Genomic DNA, 25,411 nt, shown 5'->3' on the forward strand with positions numbered 1-25,411 from the left:
GAGAGAGAGAGAGAGAGAGAGAGGAGAGAGAGAGAGAGAGAGAGAGAGAGAGAGAGAGAGAAGAAAAGACAGAAAAGAGGGAGAATGGCAGAAGCCTCAACTTTACTCGTCTATAAAAAAAGGGTGCACCGAGCGCAATATAAAGCATTTAGGCTTCAAGGCATACAAGACAGTAGAAGCAACGAGGAGTGTAATGATTCGTTTTAAAAACAATTCCATTCAGAGTTTGTGGTGGCCGATACAATTTAGGGACGAAATTCTTTTTTCCAGTGACCCCAAAAGGGACGAGCGGTAGAAAATGGATGGATGGTTGATCCGAAACGATTCAGTGATTTGAAGACTGATTCAGTAACTTTTTATCAAAATAATTCAAGCAGTGTGTGCATACTTGACAACCCTCTCGGACTCCCGAAATTCAGCGCCTCTCCCGAAAACCTCCCGGGACAAATTTTCTCCCGAAAATCTCCCGAAATTCAGGCGGAGCAGGAGGCCACGCCCCCCCTAGCTCCATGAGGACCTGAGTGACGTGTCTGAGAGCGTGTCTGCCCAGTGACGTTATAACTGTAGAATGATCGAGGGCGAGTTCTTGGTTTCTTACAGTATGTGGGTTTAAAGTTTCAATCAATCAATCATGCATTTGTGTAAATAACATCTACTTTAGAAAGTGCAGTGCACAACTGCGCACACAAGAGCTGCAAATATACTACTCCCCTCTTAACCACGCCCCCCGCCCCACCCCGTCCACGCCCCCCAACCCCCACCTCCCGAAATCGGAGGTCTCAAGGTTGGCAAGTATGAATGTGACGTGGAAACAAATACCAGACACTGAACACTGCAATGCCATGTTGTTCACATTGCGTCTCTTAGTGGGTTTTGGGAAGTGTTTTTTCAAGGTGTAATTTTTTCATAGTGCAGTAATAATAGTGGTACGATGTCAGAAACCTTATTTCAGTTGCTTAGCCCCAGGTACTCTTGCACAGAATTTTCACCATGTGTGTTTTTTTTCAGTTTGTGGCCATGCATCTCTTTTGATACAACTGAAGAATGAAACTTAGTAAGTGACTAGAAATACATTTTTTATAGCTACTGTAGCATTTATCCCATGCCAGCTTAAACCTATAGGACGGCACCCTAATTTAGAATAATTTTCATTGTTTTTGTTGGCGTTGTTTTGTAACGTGGCAATAGACACTCATTTTTAAAAATACACATAAAAGTGAATCTGACAGTTACTGTTCAAAGTGCCGACACTTAGAACACACCTTTAAAATCATGCATTTTGGATTTGCGATGAAGTAGTGATTAAAATTAGGGCGGCGTGGCGCAGTGGGAGAATGGCCGTGCACAACCCGAGGGTCCCTGGTTCAAATCCCACCTAGTACCAACTTCGTCACGTCCGTTGTGTCCTGAGCAAGACACTTCACCCTTGCTCCTGATGGATGCTGGTTGGCGCCTTGCATGGCAGCTCCCTCCATCAGTGTGTGAATGTGTGTGTGAATGGGTAAATGTGGAAGTAATGTCAAAGCGCTTTGAGTACCTTGAAGGTAGAAAAGCGCTATACAAGTACAACCCATTTATCATTTAAAACTAAGGGCAAATGATAGATATTTTGTAAATGTTGATAATAGAAATGGTCAAGAGATTGGTAATTCCGTCTAAATGTACCCAGCTCAGACAATGATCCCCACATGATCTCAACTTACAGTGGCAAATAACAAGCAATGCAGCCACCAGTGTTTACCTGTCATCATATTAGAACTTGGCAAAATGAAACCATTGCCACTTTGGGAGCTCCGAGCTCATTTTAGCCGGAGTGAATTACCGGTGTAGTAGGAGTTCAGGAACAACGCTGCAAATGATCTCTAATTGAAACAACTTCACCAGCTCAACTCTCTGAAATAAATCTATTAGATCAGGGGTCGGGAACCTTTTTGGCTGAGAGAGCTATGAAAGCCAAATATTTCAAAATGCATTTCCGTCAGAGCCATATAATATTCTTTAACACTGAATACAACTAAATGCGTGCATTTTTAAGTAAGACCAACATTTTTAGAGAATAATAAGTCTCTTATTCTTTTTAATAACATTGTTATTCTAAAGTTAATCAATAATAAATATAATACTTCTTACTATTAATGCAACATCTTGAACAGGTGCGATAGAAAAGGGATGGTTGGATTAAAATGCATGAAAATGTTTTATAATTTGAACGTTATTTTTGACACTATGATAACCAGTGGAATTATTAATTACTTTTCGTGTTAAGCAATGTCAGCTCAGATTTATCTGAGAGCCAGATGCAGTCATCAAAAGAGCCACAACTGGCTCTAGAGCCAAAGGTTTCCTACCCCTGGTTTAGATTATAACTTTACATTCTAGCTGAGACCAGAAAGGTCAGAGGTTAAATGGGTCTCAGGATTGTCAACCCTGTTTTTTCCTGTAGCTTTAACACCACTATGAGTCATGGTTCTAACTGCAAACCCAATGCTATTGTTTATGCAACACAACTGATACCGAAAATAGTTTAATAAGATGTGGGTGAAAAAGTCACTCAGTAAGGAAAAGAAAAAAGCACAACATTTAAGAAAACACATGCAGCTTATACCCTTTTGTTTTTGTGAATTAGGTGAGACATTATAGTATCTTAAAGGGGAATTGCAGCCCAGCATTGTGTTGCGGTCACACAAGTGAGACTTGCTGGAAACGTAGGTGCAGTTCAGCTGGAGGCCACGTAGTCCACCCACAACACCCACAAATAACCACATAATGTCACAGGTGGCAGAACTCTCAGTGTGGGCTGAGAGATTTCAATGGGTCACATTGCACAGATTGCTCTTTATCTTTAAGGACTCGCTCGTCTGGTGACCTGTGACAGCGGAGCAACCGTTGCTGTTCTCTCACTTTGAATACAGCAACCTTTTCACAGTGCCTAATATTCAATAGTTAATTTGCCGCCCCACTGCTCCTGAGTGTTGGCCGTAGCTGCGGTTGCATGAGCCCTATGACCAGTTTTCTCCTTGTTGACAGAAGCCATTTTGAATCGGAGGATTAAAGTGGTTTGAGGTCTCGTATGGATGGAACGTCACGGTTGCGTTTGAACACACAGACGTGCTCATTAATCTGCTCTCTCTCACACACACAAACACAGATTTTCCACTTTCAGACAGCTGTGTAGTGGTGTCAAGGGAAGTTGTTAGGGTCGCGAAAACAAGAACAAATAGTTAATTAATTGCTGTGCAGGGTACTTGTTGTGTTGTTATAGAACAGGTGCATGACTCCATCACACCCTCCTTGGGTTGTTTTCTCTTGGATTTAACCTGGACGCTAATATTCTTACTATAAACTCAACAGAACTTGATCATGTGACACCATATGCACCTGCGGCATTTTATAAAATGTACTATATGCGAGCTTGAGTGCACAGCATGAGGCTGATTTCATCTTTATAAAATACTATAGTGTTAGAATCTCCTTTTACACTACTTTAGATTAAAATTGATGTGCATTGTTAATCCCCAATACCATGTAAATTGTTTTAGCATGCCTATTGTTTAAGACGATTAAGTTGCAATTACATTATATTATTTTATGATTTTTTTCTACATTTCAGAACACTACAAAACATTCAATGGGGAGTCTTTGGTCAAAATGTGTCATAGATTATGTTTTAGGGACCCAATTCTAGCCACTTTCTGACCGTCTCTTCAGGATACACTGTTTTATGGGCGGTCTTCCTTACGTGCCTCCACTTCAACTGCAGCTTCTCCCCGCCAGCCAGGTAGTAGTTTTTAACGCTTCCATATGGAGTCTACTGGCAGATAGGTCTGGGCGATATGGACGAATAAGTATATCTCGATATATTTTTGCTTAAACTAAATATTTTTCGGTGAAAGTATAGATATAAAGATGGTGATTTTTGAGCGATATTCACTGAAACTGAACTGAATGACAACTGTACTGTAAACAGTCAGTGGCTCTTTTATTAATCCAGTTAATCAAGGTCGGTATTAACAACCCATAAAATAAACTGTTTAAGTAGTACAGAATTAAATAACATAAAAAAAAAAAAAAAAAAAATTCTACATTAAATAGATAACCTAGCTGTGCAAATAATACAACATGTATAAACTCGGATAAAAAAAATTATTTGCAGGCAGGCGCTTTTTAATTCCCAGTGGACAATGTAATGGACTGTCACAGATGTACGGTTCTGTGGTCCTACTAGAAGTGGTCAGCGCAAAACAAGTGATTTTACTTAAACTTCTAAAGGCGTCCATGGCCACATGCGTGGACAGCACCTTTTAGCTCGTATTTCCAAAATTGTGTACACTACTGAATTGGGGTCTTATGCCGAGATATGGACACTTATACTGCTATCTAGTGGTGTCAGAAGAGCACAACATACAATGGAATTTGAAAAAAAAGTGTAAAAATGTACACATGTAGTACAGGTTTGTGTACCTATGGACTAAGTAAATCATATTAAAAGATATTTTTTTGTTTTTATTCTGATAAGGGTCCAAGAAGCCCAAATAGCAAAGAGAAATAAAAAAAGCATGTAAACAAATAGCTTGGGCCTTAAGGTATTGTGCGGCTATTATCTTCCTCACTTCGGCGTACATATCATTTGACTACAGTGGCGCAAAAAAATATTTAGTCAGCCACCGATTGTGCAAGTTCTCCCACTTAAAATGATGACAAGTTGAGTTTATACCAAAAAGTTCTATTTTGGTTTCATCTGACCACATGACATTCTCCCAATCCTCTGCTGTATCATCCATGTATCCATTTTGGTATAAACTCAACTCATCGTGTTTGGAGGAAGAAGAATACTGAGTTGCATCCCAAGAACACCTTACCTATTGTAAAGCATGGGGGTGGAAACATCATGCTTTGGGGCTGTTTTTCTGCTAAGGGGACAGGACAATTGATCCGTGTTAAGGAAAGAATTAATGGGGCCATGTATCGTGATATTTTGAGCCAAAACCTCCTTCCATCAGTTAGAGCTTCGAATGGTTGACCAAATACTTATTTTCCACCATAATTTACAAATAAATTCTTTCCATCCATCCATCCATCATCTTCCGCTTATCCGAGGTCGGGTCGCGGGGGCAGCAGCCTAAGCAGGGAAGCCCAGACTTCCCTATCTCCAGCCACTTCGTCTAGCTCTTCCCGGGGGATCCCGAGGCGTTCCCAGGCCAGCCGGGAGACATAGTCTTTCCAACGTGTCCTGGGTCTTCCCCGTGGCCTCCTACCAGCTGGACGTGCCCTAAACACATCCCTAGGGAGGCGTTCGGGTGGCATCCTGACCAGATGCCCGAACCACCTCATCTGGCTCCTCTCGATGTGGAGGAGCAGCGGCTTTACGTTGAGCTCCTCCCGGATGGCAAAATTCCTATAATGTGAATTCCTGGATTTTTTTTCCCATTCTGTCTCTCACAGTTGAAGTGTACATATAATGAAAATTACAGACCTCTGTCATCATTTTAAGTGGGAGAACTTGCACAATCGGTGGCTGACTAAATACTTTTTTTGCCCCACTGTATTCTCTTTTCTCTTCTCCGACTCTCTCGTCGTCATTTGGGATATATGTTGTGATTTCCCATCCTGGTTCGGTGACCCACCCTATCTTGCCTCTGATTGGCCTGTCCGTAATGTTTCACCTTACTCTTACCCAGTCGTGACTCATCATTTTAAACCAACCACCCAATCATGGATTTTCTTATACGTAAACCAACCAATCATTGATCTTTACCGCATATGTTGTCCCCTGCCCATGGAGTTGCACTAGTCCAGTTCCACTACATGGGTCTAAAAAATAGCTAAGCCATGTAAAAATCGCTATTTTTAAACAAGTAGCGATTTCCGTAGCTACTGGGACATGTAGTTAAGCTACATAGCTTTGATTTTTAAGTTAATTATTTTTTAATTTGAAAACCGGAACGGATTATCAAAAAATTTACTCATTATAGGAAAACAGTAGTTGTTGGCAGGTATCCAGAAATGTGCGTTTTACTTGCTGGCTGGTCACTGGGACACTGCTGGTGGCACAGTTGGACTTCATATTTACTTGTGTGTTGTTTTTGTGGGGGGAGACGACAAGCACGTCTTGGCCCCACCATGGACTGGATTCTCACTATTATGTTAGATCCAATATGGACTGGACTTTCACAATATTATGGTAGACCCTTAGTCATTCACATTGACATCCCACTGGGTGGTGAGTTTTTCCTCGCCCTTATGTGGGCTCTGAACGGAGGATGTCGTTGTGGCTTGTGCAGCCCTTTGAGACACTTGTGATTTAGGGCTATATAAATAAACATTGATTGATTGATTGATTGATTGATTGATTGGAAGGAGGAAGGTGAGGGGTTTAATAGCCCATGGAGTGTTGTGATGGAGAACAAGGAACACAACAAATAAGTGACGTTTAGTCATTTGAACGTGGAAAAAATTATATCAATATTACATTTTTTTATTAGTTCTTATCTTGTTTAAAAATATATCGATATATCTTATAAACTTGATATATCGCCCAGCCCTACTGACAGATAGATCTCAGTTAGAACTAAACGTTATTTTGTATTAGAAATGGCAACAGCGGACCATGAATGTGCATGTAGGAGCCAGTCTGCCCCACAACAAGAGGCGAGAGATAAAGAAGGAGCTTAGTGACTACAACGTCGGACTATAATGGTGTACTTGCACATAGCTCTGCAAGTCAACCTCTACCATATATGGTATATATATCCGCTGATTGCACACCTTGGAAAAACGTCACAAGTTGGGCAAATTCCAAATGGCTCGTTTGGAGGAAGAATTAAAGAAGGCAAGTTTGTTTTGTAAATATCTTTGCCCTGCCTACATGGTTTGATTTTCGGGACTTATGCTGATCACAAATACACAACAACAGGTACCAATAGGTAGGAAAAGTAGGTTTTGCCTAATAGGTCCTCTTTAAGATTTACACCGTATCGAGAGACCTGAACATTTCGTTGACACCTTGTTGACGGTAAAGGTATTTAATTTTTCTGGTACTTTTTACTGCTTTGTCAAGAACATTAGTGGCACCACAACTGTGTTAGCAAAGCACAGTAAAATACACTAGGCTGCGAGCATGTTGATTCTCTTCAGCGCAACCTAAAATCTCTGTATGATATTCCCTGTGAAATTACTACATTTACCCAAATGCTGAAGGTCCTAGACAAGAAGAGTACGGTTTACGATATCATCATTGCCAAATTTTAACCAAATACAATATTTTAAGTTTTACCAATTTTATTTTGTTACATACAGTCAAACTGTTTTTTAAATGATTGGATAACTCTGCTCCCCAATTGCTCTGCAAGGCAATAACAAGAGTGCAAAGTGGTACCAGATCTACCACCAGATCAATGTCAAAAGGCAACTGTTAAGTTCCATTCCGTGGAACATCTTTTGCCCAGACTGCCTTTTCAATAAAAGGACCACAACTATGGAACTCTTTACCTGACACTTTGAAAAGTATATCTGCACTTGTCACTTTCAAAAAACAAACACATTTATGGCTAGTTGAGCAGCAATCGTGTTCCCATGTTTAGTTTTTACTAATTAGTTTCTATCTAGTCTGCACTTTGTGTTGTTATTATTATCATTGGCTTTGATCCAGTTTTCACTTTGTCTATATTATTTCAATTATCATTATTATGGACTCTTTTTTTCCTTATTATTTTTACATTCCTGTTTTAATGATGTTGTATCTGTGGTGTTGTTGTTGTTGGGGACAAGTGTTGTAAATTAGCTTTGGCTACAAACACTATGATGCATACATTAGATAACTGTTTCAGATGTCTATGTTTTTCGTATCTGTCCCTATTTCAAATAAACCTTAATAATAATAATCCTGTAATCATATAGCAGCAGGTACCCCATAGATTTAGCTGCTTTATGATGACAAATATTAATACAATACATGTCTTTTATTTGTTAAACTTTTGAAATCTTACGCCATATTTTGAAATAGAGGTTTAAACAAAAGGTTTTTTGTAATACTTTTCTTTCATTTACACAACAAACCCGTAAAAATTAGGGCTGTGTCTCCATTCTTACAATTCCGTACTTACACTTAGGGCAGCAAACACTTTGATCGTCCATTAGTGATTGACTATTTTACGATTAGTCATTTAATTGGATTATAAAACATATACCTATTCAGTGGTTTATATTTATATTCAGTTTTTTGGAGTGATTTTTAGACATGTGCAGATAACTAGCAACAAGGATGGCTACTTCATTCAGAAATATTTATTTGAACCGTATCTGTACCGCTCATCAGGCTGCTACAAAATAAATACCTGTTGAACTTTTGTAAATTTTAAAGCAAGGACAGGTTACGTACTGATATAGATAATGTACGCAATTTTATTGTCAAGATAGCAACAATTAAAAACAGTCAACAAACATCTAATACATCAAGCTTCCTCTAAAAAAAAAAGCGTATTTTTTTGGGGTAGACAAAGTTTAGCTGGTGGAATTTGGTTAAAACGATAGTCAAATCTATTTTTTTTTTTTTTTACAAAACTGTATATCTCTGTTGTTAGCTAGCTAAGTAAAAAGCTAACTATCTTTTTGCGCAGAATAGGAGACTGCATTCTCCAGTTGTCCGACATGCTCCCACATCACAGACAAACTGCCATAAAAAGCAAAGTCCGCTTTCCAAATTGAACAAGTTATTTGTGGCTTTGAGGTGATTAGAGTGAAATGTTCCCATTCTTTTAATGTTTTCATTTGCGGTGTTGCTGCAGCCATTTTCATCTTCCTGTTACTGCTGGTCGCTAATCACTGGTTGCGCTGACTCACATATGTTCGTTTCCATCGGGTAAAATATGTCACCATTACTGTTATCGACAAATAATTTGTTGGGGACAAATTTTGTCACTGATTTGCACTGAGTATGTAGGTAGGTAGGTAGGTCTTTATTGTCATTGTACAAGTGCAATGAAACTTTGTTTTCAGCACAAATCCGTTCAAGATTAGACAAACAAACAGTGTACAGGGTTACAGAAAAAGAACACTGATGGGTCTCGACAGGCCTACCCGTTAAAAACGGGAAAAAGGTAAACGCTGGGGAAGGATGTGTAAAAAAAAAATACAATCTAGACTGGGCTCCTAAGGGGGACCAGTCTGGAGTGGGAAAAAAAACCTCCATGGCAAAGCACATATGCATATTACAACGTACATCTCGAGATTATCAACAGAGGGGAGTGAGTAGGGACTACGGTGGAAGGCTGCAGCTCTCCAGGTGCTGCACATCCGTCCATCACCCTCAAGAGATTCGCATCAAGGGCGTTGGATGGGGAGTGGGATATGTGTGTGTGGCGTATATTTTTGTGGATGCATGTGTGTGTGTAAGGCTGCTGCGTGTCTCTGTTTCGTGGCCTTGGTGTCGTGCAGTCGCTAGTCAGTCCAAAGTCAACAACAACAGGTGTGTGTCCATGAGAGACAAGAAGGGAGTTTGTTGTGTTTTCGTCGCACTGCCCTTCGGGAGAATCTCGAAGCCAGGGAAACAATACAAGTTAGAATGTTTTTTTATGCGAGTGAAAATACAATTTGCTTTTCACTCCAAACTGTCTATGACTGGTCCTCGAAATTAATCCTGCGGGGCTATCCTAATCACAAGAGAGTCCACAATTCTTCCCGAATCCTCCAATCATTTGTGGCAGTTTTGTGGTACTTTGAAGACAGCCAGTAACTTCCAATTTGTAGACAAAACAGAGCAACACTTACTCCAATCAGCAGATGTCTTGTTGTCATAATTCTGAATAGGTAGATATCTTCACGTCCTCGACTGACAGGGTTGCCAGACACGGGGCACTCTTTTTTTCTCCCTAGAGTCCGTCATGTGACTAGCAACAATTACTCCGTCACAACAAGCAGGTTCCCCCAAAACCCAAGGTCTTGTAAATTTCGTTGAGGCCATTTACATAGTTCCAATGTTTAGATTTAGATTTAGAGAAGACAAGACAAAGAAGCAAGCAGGAGAGATAAGGGAGAGTCAAGGGGAGCCTCCACCCTCGATGAGTGCCAGTGAGAAAGAGCATGTTTTGCACTTAACATTTTAAAATTAATTCACATTTAGCAGTAGTGCAAAATGCCCGGGTGTTGCACTCAACTCGCCAACACTAGTGAGTGAGCAGTGATTGGCACTTACCACCAACAGAAAATGCTTGTAAATATTGCGATCCTCATTTCCGATAAGTGCTTAACAACAGTAAGTGATCTGGGACAGCACTACACTGTCAAACTTTGCGCACTTAGGAACTACTTACATATTGTACACAGCACACCTTTGTATGCTGACAATAGTATTTAATTTGAGACAACGTAGAACATATGTTATCAAAATGAAGCACAATGCTAAATTATAATGTTTATTTTTAAGTGTGTGTCAGTCAATGAGGTATTAAACGGACGCAGATACTGCTTGTATACTGCAACTATTGAAAGACAACAGGCCTTGATGTCAATGAGCAAGCTGCTCCATGGTCAAAATCTCAGTTTCCACCAATTGTTCAACAACCTTACCTCACAAGTTGAAAAACTTTTCCTGTAACTACTCTTGTATCACCTACTCAAGTATAATTTACCTCCAAGCCTCGTGGCTCATAAAGTCTGTCTGCCTCTTTACACCAGACTGCAGAGTCTCCACAACACTTTGATGGATTGCTGTGAGATTTTTTACAAACATTCGTGGAGTCTCAAGGATCCATCATAATCACTCTGGAGATCCTTTGACATTTCCCCTAGCGCCACCATTTGGTCAACATTTGTTTTTTTAGTCTAATGTCACAATGAGTGGATGGATTGTTTCAGGCCTTTCTTTACGTTTCTGTTTCAGACTAATATAGTGTTGTTAAGATTTACTGATGATTAATTACTTTTTTTAATCATGTCCAAAGTAGCGTGGTACACTGCAATTAGAAAACATTAACATTCAAATATTAACCTTTGACTCCAAAAAACGCTAGTGCATCACTTGTCTTGTTTAGTAGCTCAAAGATATTTCCATCATAGGAAAAGCTAATCATTAAGTTGTAGCTTCCCTAGAATGACTGGCAAAAGATGTCTGTGAGGCAAGACTAATGGCAGTTATAAAACGTAATGTACGTCTATGTCCTCTCTGTCCGTCCTCGCTGTCATCCTCAGTGCAGGGCAAATCAATGCTTGAGCACATATCCAAGAACATCCATACAGTTGGTCTAGTTTTGCTTAATACTGGACAACTAGCAATAAATGCTCATGGACACATCCAAACAAAAGTTATACATTTCAATACCCAAACCCGCATTAACAGTTTTTCACTCATCACAGAAAAAAAAGGCATGTGTGTTCTTGTCTCCCACAGGAATTGTGGATGAAGAGCAAAATTCCAAAATATGTACAGTTTAAAAAATTATTTTAAGGTAATAACAACATCCTTGACAACAGCTGTTCAACTAATGTCAAGACACAAACTGTATATGTATTGAGGTGACCCTCAATTACATGAGCTCATCCTTCCCTCATCCTTTTCAGTGCCAGACTGATACAACTGAATTATTCATGTGTGGTAATACATGGAAGCTGAATCTCTGGCACTAACTTGGAGGATTGGCACGGAATGATTGGAATATTCTGCTTATCTATTATATCACTGTGACATTAATAACATCAACAAGTCTACTCTTGTTATTCTTGTCATCCTTCTCTGTTCTTGTCCAATCAGTCATCAGTATGTCGGCAACAAGCGTCGTCCAGCTGTACTGTCACACTGTGATTTCTGGAACCAATAAGGGCTCTGATTGAACAATTGTTTGGCTTGTGGCAACGCCACGAAAGAATAGTGTAGGGTTGTTCCTTTTATTTCTCCTAAGACCTTTTTGGTCAGGCACCATTGACTGGAGCATTGGGCGGCAAGCAGACAAAACAAACCTGATGTCAAGTGAGGATTGATAGTTATTTCTCATAAATATTGTCACAGACTGAACTGAAATCATTGCCCACTGACCTCACTGCCCGGTGAAACATGTTGGAACCACTGCTGTAACACAGGCTGCCATAGTCAATCATTGTGCAGAACATGACGCTTACATTGGTAACAATGGAATTGAACCCGGCCGACGGGTTTAAGGAATGGAAATACAGTAGTTTCATTATTCATTTGTATAGCTACTTAATGTATCATTATGTTAATCATCTTATCAACAGGTGGATCGGTGTGGCGTCTTCAGTAATGCGGACGTTGTACCGATCCGTTGTGGTGAAGAAGGAGCTGAGCCGGAAGGCAAAGCTCTCAATTTACCGGTCGATCTACGTTCCCATCCTCACCTATGGTCATGAGCTTTGGGTCATGACCGAAAGGATAAGATCACGGGTACAAGCGGCCGAAATGAGTTTCCTCCGCCGTGTGGCGGGGCTCTCCCTTAGAGATAGGGTGAGAAGCTCTGCCATCCGGGAGGAACTCAAAGTAAAGCCGCTGCTCCTTCACATCGAGAGGAGCCAGATGAGGTGGTTCGGGCATCTGGTCAGGATGCCACCCGAACGCCTCCCTAGGGAGGTGTTTAGGGCACGTCCAACCGGTAGGAGGCCACGGGGAAGACCCAGGACACGTTGGGAAGACTATGTCTCCCGGCTGGCCTGGGAACGCCTCGGGATCCCCCGGGAAGAGCTAGACGAAGTGGCTGGGGAGAGGGAAGTCTGGGTTTCCCTGCTTAGGCTGTTGCCCCCGCGACCCGACCTCGGATAAGCGGAAGATGATGGATGGATGGATGGATCTTATCAACAACTTCTATTGCTTTAATATGAGGAGTTTGACCCGCATTTGAGCTGCATTTGTAGCGTTCTAAACCAGACTTGCGTGATAAAAAAAGCTCATACCAGAAAACACGATTACATGTTAATAAGCACTGTTCCTGTTTTTGTACAAAGTATTTTACTTTTAAATTGCTTTGGTAAATCCAAATTTGCAGCAGTACAGACAAGCATTTCTTAACCAACCAAGTTCATGAATGCACATGCTAAACCCAAACGAAGCACTGAACACAACAGTGCCATGACTGTTTTCTTGGTGTTTTTCAGGGACTTTGTGTGCAGCCTAAATGACTAAGTGGAACTTGTTCAAGCACCAAACAACGCCAATGGTCGCTGCCAAGCCAACAGGGGCCAGTGCCTTGACTGTGACTCCTGCCCCTGTCGCTCTCGTCTCTGCAGACAACTCCACCGAGCCGGTCAACAAGAACGATGCCTTCGATGAGATCAAAAACAAGTTTCTAAATGAAATTGATAAGATTCCATGTGAGTAACACAACCACCTTCTGATCAACTTGCATCGATGTAACCAAGCAGACATTTTTGAATTGGATTTTCTCTTTTGCTGCAGGCATTGGCTGACTCATAATGACTTTATTCAGTATTGATCAGTGACTGCCCCTCCTAATAGCACAGAAATCTAATTTTCTAAATCTAATCGCTAGCTTGGCACCTCTTACTAAATATGTTTTGCCCGGAGCATGCCATGGACCAAACTCAATGAGTGATTGGTCAAATGTCAAACTATTTGCTTCTTTCATCTTTAGGTGGAAATGTTTCACTGATACAATGATCTGTTTACCCTCCTCAGTGCCATCCTGGGCCATCATTGCCATAGCTGTGGTCGCTGCTTTACTTATTCTAACGTGCTGCTTCTGCATCGTCAAGAAATGTTGTTGCAAGAAGAAGAAGAACAAGAAGGGAAAGAAGGGGAAGGGTGACGTGGGGATGAAGAACCTTAAAGGAGGAGAGGTATGTGACACTGTCAGGGGTTGTGAGAATTGTATCAATTTGAACTGGTTCATAAAAGCCTTTGAGATAGTTGCTACTGATAACGTAGCACTATAATTGGGATAGAGAGGCATGCAGGGATAGGAATGGATTTTTAAAACCAAAGACTACATTACCTGTGAACAACAAAAAACAAAATATATTTGGATTGGCTATGTTGTACCCTCAAAGTGCCTGCCAATAAGATCAACTGACATAAGATGTGCAAACATATTCCCAGAAGCTTTTCTACGAATGTAATATTTACATTATAGTGACCCATTATGAACATTTATGCTTTTGGTTGAATTTTATAACTTTTTCATTCACAAAGGACAACATTACTAAAATGACTAAATTCATGTGTAGTGACAAGAGAATCAGGCCAAAAAACCCACCAACTCCCTTTCCTCCTGGTTTTTGCCTTAAAGGGGAACATTATCACGAGACTCATGTAAGCGTCAAAATATACCTCGATGTTGCAGAAAAAAGACCATATGTTTTTTTAACCGATTTCCGAACTCTAAAAGAATGTATTTGGCGATTTAAACGGCGTTCAATTGATAGCCTGTCGGAGCTATGACCTTTCACCCGTGACGTCACAACGTGAAGCGATCCGCCATTTTCTCAATCTCATTACACGGACCAAGTCAAATCGGCTCTGTTATTTTCCGTTTTTTCGACTGTTTTCCCGTACCTTGGAGATATTATGCCTCGTCGGTGTGTTGTCGGAGGGTGTAACAACACGAACAGAGACGGATTCAAGTTGCACCAGTGGCCAAAAGATGCGAAAGTCTCTCGTTTGTCCCGCACACTTTACAGACGACAGCTGTGCTACGACAGAGATGGCAAGAATGTGTGGATATCCTGCGACACTCAAAGCAGATGCACCGAACTTTTAACATTGTGCATGAATGCACAACGGTGAGTTTTGTTGATGTTATTGACTTATGTCGAGTGTGCTAATCAGACATATTTGGTCACAGCATGACTGCAAGCTAATCGATGCTAAAATGCTATTTAGGCTAGCTGTGTGTACATATTGCATCATTATGCCTCATTTGTAGCTATATTTGAGGTCATTTAGTTTCCTTTAAATCATATTAATTCAATTTATATCTCATGACACACTATCTGCATGTAATATGGCTTTTATTTTTTTGCGGCTCCAGACAGATTTGTTTTTGTATTTTTGCTCTCTCTCTCTCTCCCTCCCTCACACGCTGCATCCAGCCTTTCCCTCCACCCACATTTAATGCCAAACAAACACATACCAATCGTTGGTTAGAAGGCGACCGCCGAATTCGTCTTCGCTTCCTCCCGTGTCGCTTTCTGTCGGTTTTGCTTGTATACGGTTCAAAGCATATGGCTCAATCGCTTCAGTTTCTTCTTCAATTTTGTTTTCGCTCCCTCCCTCCACACTCCAACCATCCGTTTCTATACATGCCCAATCTGTTGAATCGCTTACGCCGCTGAAATCCGAGTCTGAATCTGAGCTACTATCGCTATATCTTTCTGTGCTATCCGCCATGCTTGTCTCTGGTGGCTTCACGCTGTGACGTTACAGGACAGGTGGATATACCGATGGTGAAAATCAGGCACTTTGAAGCCGTTTTTCGGTATATTGCGTGATGGGTAAAATTTTGATACAAACTTCGAAAAATAAAATAAGGCCACTGGGAACTGATTTTTATTGGTTTCAACCCTTCAGAAATTGTGATAATGTTCCCCTTTAAATACGTTTTTTGCTATGAATACCAATCTAGAGTTTGCCGTACGTAGCAAACAAATTAACACTCCACTTCAAATCCAAAAACTGTTGTTAGGTTAGTGTTTTTGTACCTACACTTGTTCTTTGAGTAATTTCACTTGATCAAACATTTTCTAAAATGTTACACTACTAAATAATACACGTTTGTACTATGATTCTTGCTGGTATCTTATCAAATTCATATTTATTCATCAAAAGTGAAAACGTTGTATTGGATTCTGAACACTCCTAGTGGTGACATACTCGTACTTTTATGCAAAGAAAAACATGTTTTTTTCAAAAACAATGATTCTGAGCACTGATTTAATTGTTCAAAACAATGTAGTCATGTGCACAAACAGTCAAAAACCCAATTTGCTACATTATCAGTTTAAAACAGTCTATTGTAAACAACACCATAGTGTTTCCAGCTAGTGTAAAGAGATAAGCTTAATGAAATAGGAATTGACGGCTGTCAGCAAACACCTAACACTGATCAGGTTTAATAAGGTCAACAGCGGGATTACAATGTTCAGAAAAGGTCGCTCTTGATTCCTATAACTGGATGCATGCAGATTTTTAACTCAAGATTAAAAAAAAAACATAACACCTGCTACAATACTTTTTAAAATATAACCGATGAGCAAAGGCTCTATTCAATGGCTTTACAACCAGCTTGGTTTATTTTCCACAGGTGAAAATAACACTCTTTACCCACGATGATTATCTTTCTCTATTCTATTCCATGTGCTGTATTTGTCATGAATGATATTGTATCTCTCTCTCTCTCACTTTAGGATTTAAGTAAAATATGGCATGTCCTTTCTGTTTAGCTCAGCCCCAAACAGCTGTTGGCGCAACCTTTCAAGAATTATTATAAAATTACCAGTTAAAACAATTGTTCTTATGCAGGTTTTAAGATTAATGTTGAACATGCCTCAGTGATGATTTGATGACTTGCATTTGATTACGTAACACGTCTGAAAAGTAAGTTATTTTCAGGCACACCGGATGTGCAGTACAAGATATGATTGTGCTAATGAGGAGGTGGCCTATCAGGCATTATCCTCGCTCTTTACAGTACAGCTGACTGCATTTGCTGTAATTACCATTGTTTAGTGTCTGCTGTGAGTTCAATCTCTTCCTTTGTCTCTGCTCTCCTCCTTGCTTTGTGTCTCATATGTGCTCCGTGTATCTTGACTGTGGTGGACTTCTCTGGCTACGGTAGGTCTGATGGCACGCGGAGCCCCTCTCTGGCCGCTCTGAGTAAGCGCGGTCCAGTGCAGAGGGGGCAGCATTGGGGCGGGTTGGGCTTGCTATGATGATGACAATGAGTGCTATGGCTTTCTTAGTTATTTGCAAGCTTAGGTGCTGCCGGTGCTTGAGGAATCTTTGGGAACGATTAAACCGCTTCGCAAAAATCCACTGAACTGACATGCCGCACCAACTGCTATGACTTGATAGCGATTGTTCTCTTCAGAAATGTGACCCCTCTGCCCCGCTCCATCAACTTCCTGTTTTAATGCAAATGGTTTGAAATGAATATGAAACCCTTCCTCTGATTGAGCCTTTGAATGGCTAGTGCACTCAGCAATTCACTAGTGATCACTAACATGCATGTGCAAGGGCTAAACTGGATACTGTCATTCCAATGCAACCCACCAGTGAACTTTGGGCATGCTTCCATCATCGTGGGCTGTTATAGTGCAACACTATTCAAGAGGTGGCATCTCCCTATTAATACTTATCAAAGTTGAACATTTTAGATGAAAAGACCACCCACTATTTTTTAAATCTGGCGCCACACTCGTGCAAGCATGCTCAGAGGTCCATGTTAGATCAAACTTTGCTATGTATCTTCTGACAAAGACCAGCTTACGCCCTTGCAGTAGGTAACATTGAATGGCCACAACTTGACTTGAGAGTAACTTTCCTGGATGACCCATGCTGCTAACGTAAAAAGGTGACAGTCATTGAGGAGAAATGGTGAGCCTGAATGTTTGCCCCAAATTTGCCTTCAACCAAAGAATCCTGATTTCAGTCCACTCTAAGATAAGCTCAGTCATTGCAAAGTGGCCTCAGGCAATACTTGTTTTTGGTATTCACCCAATGGAGTCAAGCAAAGGGCAGGCGTTCAGACATACCACGTCTTGGAGTTTGGGGAAAACAAAACAAAAATTTAAGGCAGTATGTTGAATTCAGACATTTTTGGTCCTTACAAAAATGTATATATCAACCCACTTTTAAAAGTTGTCCATATTTAGGCTGACAAGGTTATTCATTACATCAGCCATTAAAAATAATTACCCTGCATTGTGTGTCCTGGCATGTTTGAATGAAAAGCATTTACCACGATGAAAATAGAGAATGCTACTAATAAGGACAAATGTGGGCGTTTACAAGAAGACGTGCGAGTTGTCAAGCATGCATGAGAGCCTGCATGCAAGCAAGGCTATTGCGTGTGTGGAGAGTAAGAACGAGTGAGAAGTGTGTGTGTTATCTGTGTATGCGCCTTGTTCCAGCTCACCTCTTTCAGCCCACCAGAAAGTAGCTGGACCCTCCAGTTGTTTTTACAAAGGAAGGCATCCGTGTTTTCTCGAGATGACAGCCATAGGAAAGTCAGCAAGTTTCAAACTCTTAAATCCACACTGAAAGGGCATTTTGAAAGCCACATTTTGGCAAGTAATACTAAAAAGCAAGTGAATATGCCATTAAGTTGCCACTGAACAAAGCTAAAAAATACATAACAAGCAAGCATACATGTTTTGAGGGGGTACCTGAGATGGTAAATTCCTACAAACCAGCAGGTGGCAGTATTTTTAATTTCCTTTTTTGAACCAAATCCAATGCCAGAGTATTACACAAAACAAGTTTAGTTTGAGCTTTTATTTTAAAGCTTTGAATAACCAATTGAGATAAAGATGGAGGATGCGTTATCTATTTTCTCTGTGTGTTGTTCTTTGACCCCTACCCACAGTATTTATTAATAATTTAGGTACAATGAGAGTAACAAACAAAATCAATGTAAAGATGCAAATATGTTAGTATGTCAGAAGCTAAACAGCAACCAGTAATGTCAGTCAGTCCAGCAGCGTTCAGTTTCAGTAACGATTTGCAATGTTGGGAAAAACTGTGCCAGTAGTTTGGCTTTCTTTGGTGTTCTCATTGCTCTGTACTTCAGTCCTTCTCAGAGAGAGGTAACTCTGCCTTTGGTGACAGCTTGGACCAGAAATACTTCACAGTGTGTACCGTAAATAGCAACAGTAACATGGGTTAGTGAATGTGCCTCACAATACGAAGGTCCTTAGTTCAATCCCAGACCCGGGATCCTTCTGTTTGGAGTTTGCAATGTTCTCCCCGTGAATGCGTGGGTTCCGTCCGGGTACTCTGGCTTCCTCCCACCTCCAAAGACATGCACCTGGGGATAGGTTGATTGGCAACACTAAATTGGCCCTAGTGTGTGAATGTGAGCGTGAATATTGTCTGTCTATCTGTGTTGGCCCTGCGAAAGAGAGAAGCGGTAGAAAATGGATGAATGGATAGAACTCCTGTCTTTTTGGCACACTCTGCAATGCAAAAATACACTGGAACTGGAATATTGCCCTTTATGTCGTGATTCTGTACAATCGCACACTTTAGCTAACTAACAATTAATGTGATATACAAACCCCGTTTCCATATGAGTTGGGAAATTGTGTTAGATGTTAATATAAACGGAATACAATGATTTGCAAATCCCTTTCAACCCATATTCAATTGAATGCACTACAGAGACAAGATATTTGATGTTCAAAGTCATAAACTTTATTTTTTTTTTTGCAAATGATAATTAACTTAGAATTTCATTGCTGCAACACCTGCCAAAGTAGATGGGAAAGGGCATGTTCACCACTGTGTTACATCACCTTTTCTTTTAACAACACTCAATAAACGTTTGGGAACTGAGGAAAGTAATTGTTGAAGCTTTGAAAGTGGAATTCTTTCCCATTCTTGTTTTATGTAGAGCTTCAGTCGTGCAACAGTCCGGGATCTCCGCTGTCGTATTTTACGCTTCATAATGCGCCACACATTTTCGATGGGAGACAGGTCTGGACTGCAGGCGGGCCAAGAAAGTACCCGGACTCTTTTTTTAAGAAGCCACGCTGTTGTAACACTTGTCTTGCTGAAATAATCAGGGGCGACCATGATAACATTGCTTGGATGACAACATATGCTGCTCCAAAACTTGTATGGACCATACAGCACTAATGGTGCCTTCACAGATGTGTAAGTTACCCATGCCTTTGGCACTAATACACCCCCATACCATCACAGATGCTGGCTTTTGAACTTTGCGCCTATAACAATCCGAATGGTTATTTTCCTCTTTGTGCTGGAGGACACCACATCCTCTGTTTCCAAATATAATTTGAAATGTGGACTCCTCAGACCACAGAACACCTTTCTACTTTGCATCAGTCAATCTTAGGTGAGCTCGGGCCCAGTTTCAGGATATTGTTGATAAATGGGTTTGGCTTTGCATAGTAGAGTTTTAACTTGCACTTACAGATGTAGCGACCAACTGTAGTTACTGACAGTGGTTAAATGAAGTGTTCCTGAGCCCATGTGGTGATATCCTTTACACACTGATGTCGGTTATTGATGCAGTACCACCTGAGGGATCAAAAGTCCGTAACATTATCGCTTACATGCAGTGATTTCTCCAGATTCTCTGAACTTTTTTATGATTTTACGGACCGTAGATGGTAAAATCCCCAAATTCCTTGCAAAAGCTTGTTGAGAAATGTTGTTCTAAAACTGTTCGACAATTTGCTTACAAAGTGGTGACCCTCGCCCCATCCTTGTTTGTGAACTACTTAACATTTCATGGAAGCTGCTTTTATACCCAATCATTGCACCCAACTGTTCCCAAATAGCCTGCACACCTGTGGGATGTTCCATATGAGTGTTTCATGAGCATTTCCCAACTTATTTGTCACGTGTTGCTGGCATTAAATTCTAAAGTTAATGATTATATGCAAAAAAAAAATGTTTATCAGTTTGAACATCACATATGTTGTCTTTGTAGCATATTCGACTAAATATGGGTTGAAAATGATTTGCAAATGAACAAAATCTAACACAATTTCCCAACTCATATGGAAACGGGGTTTGTATGTATATATATATATATATAAATATAAATATATATATATATATATATATGTATGTATGTATGTATGTATGTATGTATATATATGTATGTATATGTATATATATGTATATACATATATATATATATATATATATATATATATATATATATATATATATATATATATATATATATATATATATATATATATATATATATATATATATCCAGAGAATAGTGCTTGATACCGTGGTAGAGCGCAATATGTATGTGAGGGATAAATTCTTGTTTTAGTAGTCTTGTGATTTTTCCCACACATATATATATATATATATATATATATATATATATATATATATATATATATATATATATATATATATATATATATATATATATATTGATTGGGTTATCCAGAGAATAGTGCTTGATACCGTGGTAGAGCGCAATATGTATGTGAGGGAAACATTCTTGTTTTAGTAGTCTTGTGATTTTTCCCTCACATATATATATATATATATATATATATATATATATATATATATATATAACCTCACCGCACGTCACTGAAATATATATATATATATATATATATATATATATATATATATATATATATATATATATATATATATATATATATATATATTTCACTGAAATATATATATATATATATATATATATATATATATATATATATATATATATATATATATATATATATATTTCAGTGACGTGCGGTGAGGTTAACGGCTGGTGAGGCACTGACTTCATCACAGTCAGATTTATAAACATATGAACCCTATAGAGTATCTTATTCACCATTTGATTGGCAGCAGTTAACGGGTTATGTTTAAAAGCTCATACCAGCATTCTTCCCTGCTTGGCACTCAGCATTAAGAGTTGGAATTGTGGGTTGAATCACCAAATATAATTCCCAGCCGCTGCTGCTCACTGCTCCCCTCACCTTCCAGGGGGTGAACAATTGGATGGGTGAATTGCAGAGGACAAATTTCACCACACCTAGTGTGTGTGTGACAATCATTGGTACTTTAACTTAATGTAGCAGGTACTTTAGCTAGTAAAGTATAGTATAAATACATTACACTTATTATAATCATTATTAGCGTTAATACTGCTAACATTAACAATATTAAATAATCACATGTAAGTACAAAATAACAAACACGACACCACACAGTGTTATCACTATGACAGGTGTACTCCAGCGGCCGTGTTCATTCGTTGTCTTTACTGTAGCATAAAAAATGCAGAGGGCCTTAAAACGCCACAATACTAAGTCACCATATTTAGGTACCCAAAATAAAGACTCGACTTAAATATAAATTCAATCGGATCAGAAACATTGAAGGAAACGGGATTAAAACCCGATGCTAACCGGCCATAAAAAATACATGGGTTTGGTTAGTAGCTACTATTAGCAAACAAATTCACTTACCAACTCGGCTTCATATCTCAACATCGATACACTCTTTCGTCGCAACTCGGCCCTGATGGTCGGCACCTATAAGTTTACAATTAGTTGTAAAATGTTGGACGGTTGTTTTTACGACATGCAGGCAAACGACAACTTTAAAACATACCGGCTTCAGATGTCCCAAGCCTAGCCGAGTAGTGCAAGAATGATCTCTGGGATCACTAGCGCCCTCTACCACCAGGAGGCCGGAGACCAGGTGCCACACATAGTGCGTCTTCGCAGCCGTTTTATGATTGCCCAGCACAAGAAATACGTTACACACATACAGTTGTTGACAAAATACACTGTACATTATATACCTCAGCTAACTAAACTATGGAAATGTATGATATAATTCATATAGCAATACGGTCTCACTGCCCAGCAGGCCAGCAGTTAGCCGAGTCATTGCGCAATCCATCGTGACGGGAAGGCTCAGCTTGCTGTGACTCACCGCAAGTAATTCTCAGTATTTGAACGGCAAATTTGAAATTTAAGCGATTTTGAATAATAATATAAAACTGGCGAAGTTAAATGTAAAATAACTTTATAGTATAATCACTGGATACATATAACAACATATTTTTTTTTTTTCTACATTTTTTTCTTTCGATGATGGCAGGTGAGGCCTCCCCTGACTGCACATCACTAATATATATATATATACATACATATATATTTATATATATATATATATATATATATATATATATATATATATATATATATATATATATATATATATATATATATATATATATATATATATATATATATATATATATATATATATATATATATGTATGTATATATACATATATATATATATATATATATATATATATATATATATATAATGTATATTCAATTTATATGTATATATAAATTACATATACGTACATTAATTATTAGTTAGCTAAAGTGTGCGATTGTACACAATCACGACCTAAATGGCAATATTCCAGTTCCAGTGTATTTTTGCATTGCAGAGTTTGCCAAAAAGACAGGAGTTCCATCCATCCATACATTTTCTACCGCTTGTCTCTTTCGGGGTCGCGGGTGTTTCTGGAGTCTATCTCAGCTGCAATCGGGGGGAAGGCGGGGTACAGCCTGGACAAGTCGCCACCTCATCGCATATATATACTGTACATATATATATATATATATATATATATATATATATATATATATATATATATATAGATATATATATATATATATAGATATAGATAGATAGATGGATAATAGTACATCAACTTACAAGCTTAATTCGTTCGAGTTTTTATTGTACAAAAAAAGTAATGAAATGTATTGTACTGCTAACAACTACTGTAGTTTTATTAGGTAATGTAAATATAATGTAAAGCATTTACCTTGGAGCGTGGACTGCTACATTATCTTCTTCAACTGCTTCTCCATCAAACACACCGTCAGCAGCTTCCCCAGATAAAAATGTCTGTCGTTTATGTTATTTGAAAATCTTTGGCTGACGATTGACTCATTCTGCCTCAGTATGGTGCAGACGAGCAGTGACACGCTCCAACTACTATACCAACTTGGCTACATACTCTGTCACGTATGTGACTATTTCTTTCTTTAAGTCAATGAATATCATTCACTTCTCCTCAGGGCTGTCATGTACACTCACATTCTTCCTTCCTATGGTTGGAAAAACAAAGTCCATTTGTAGCTATAAACTAATGCTAAGACCTTAAGTTTTGGTCGGCTCTTATGGGTTTCACTCTGACAGTCAATACACCAACTTTAAAATCTATTATTATTATTATAATGGCTGATGCTTGTAACTCAAATGTTTGCTTGCAACTTAAAGCAGAACAATTAGCCAATAGACAGCTCTTATCTGAAAACACTCGTAAATTGGAGCACTCTTAACTTGAGGTACCACTGTATATATCTTATGTGGTTGACCATTACCATGTGAAAGTAAGTTTTTCTGTTAGTTTCATTTTATACATTGGCTGTGCAATAGATTGAACATGTAGAATGTTTACGTGTGAATGCATGGCTGTTACATTAGATCTGTTTTATTTTTTTCTATACTTCTAAGTATTACTCAGTATTAAATAACTCGTATGTTATTTTTGTTGAATCCCCTGTATTGCTCTCTGCTACTGTTATGTAGATCAGGACAACTTCACTGCCTCATTTTAAAATAGTCGAATAGCAATGCAAAAAAAAAAAAAAACAGAAAATGGTGTCACCCAGGAAATAGTAAAATCAAGTCAGGTTGCAACCGTGGTCATCGATGAACAGATTGCACTAGTAACACCTGCGTGTGTGTGGGGTAAGTGTGAGGTAGGTGCTGTGACTAACCTGACTGCTGACGGCCTAGGGTTGTTGATCAGCACAGCTGCAGACTCAAAACCGTTTGCTCACTCTTTCTTCTGCCACCTTTCACCCCTATGTCGTTGCAGAAACAACAGGATGATGACGACGAAGAAGACGATGTCGAACCTGGATTAACTGGAGACGAGAAAGAAGAAGAGGTGAAAGAGAAGGAAAAGCTTGGGAAGCTGCAGTATTCCATTGATTACGACTTCCAGGAGAACAAGGTAAGAACATGATCATTAGGAAACAACATTCTGCAAAGTTATTTAATTGGTTTACTACTTGATAAATAATGTTGTGCAATAGTATACTAATACTACCATATTCTTCTCATTGTATTTGTGAATTACCTTCCTTCGTTTGGATTAATATTTGTTGTTGATGACTAAAAAAAAAGAATACCACACTCCAGAAAAAAACATGTACTGAAAATTAATCACATTTATTAAATGTTTAGCTGACAGTGGGAATCCTACAAGCAGCTGATCTCCTCTCTATGGACAGTGGTGGCACCTCTGACCCCTATGTCAAGGTCTTTGTTCTCCCAGACAAGAAGAAGAAGTATGACACGAAGGTTCACAAGAAAACACTCAATCCTGTCTTCAATGAGACTTTTATCTTCAAGGTAAGCCAAGAAAGCTTGTAGTCCCCTTTGTTCTCATTATTAATCGTTATTACTATTTAAACATTTTCCATGTCAAGTTTGATCAATCCTGTTCCCGCAGTGGACTGTTTGCCTCAATACTCTCTGAGAGCTTTGTACCCGCTTAGCTCCTTTTCCCCAACACTTTCCTTTACTGGTGATAAAAGTCTGTGGATATTTTGAAGGTGGCCGACAAGGAGAATGTGGGCGAGAATCAAATTAAAGGAGGGGGCGACCTTTGGA

The 25,411-nt window shown here is 39.2% G+C and overlaps 1 protein-coding gene across 7 annotated transcripts in view; it reads left to right on the forward strand.

Moving 5' to 3' along the window:
• The window catches only part of LOC133554447 (synaptotagmin-2-like), a 169,156-nt gene that overhangs the window by 129,385 nt on the left and 14,360 nt on the right, over positions 1-25,411 (forward strand). For 6 of the 7 annotated variants that reach the window (XM_061903232.1, XM_061903230.1, XM_061903229.1 and 3 more), the window contains 4 exons: positions 13,096-13,311; positions 13,637-13,797; positions 24,612-24,749; positions 24,983-25,150. In XM_061903232.1, coding sequence (XP_061759216.1) covers positions 13,116-13,311; positions 13,637-13,797; positions 24,612-24,749; positions 24,983-25,150 — 663 coding nt within the window. In that variant the 5' untranslated portion in view covers positions 13,096-13,115. The remainder of the gene's footprint in view (positions 1-13,095; positions 13,312-13,636; positions 13,798-24,611; positions 24,750-24,982; positions 25,151-25,411) is intronic. The other variant, XM_061903234.1, reaches the window with a different exon arrangement.

This window comes from Nerophis ophidion, linkage group LG06 (genome assembly GCF_033978795.1).
Source record: "Nerophis ophidion isolate RoL-2023_Sa linkage group LG06, RoL_Noph_v1.0, whole genome shotgun sequence".
NCBI classification, from domain to species: domain Eukaryota; kingdom Metazoa; phylum Chordata; class Actinopteri; order Syngnathiformes; family Syngnathidae; genus Nerophis; species Nerophis ophidion.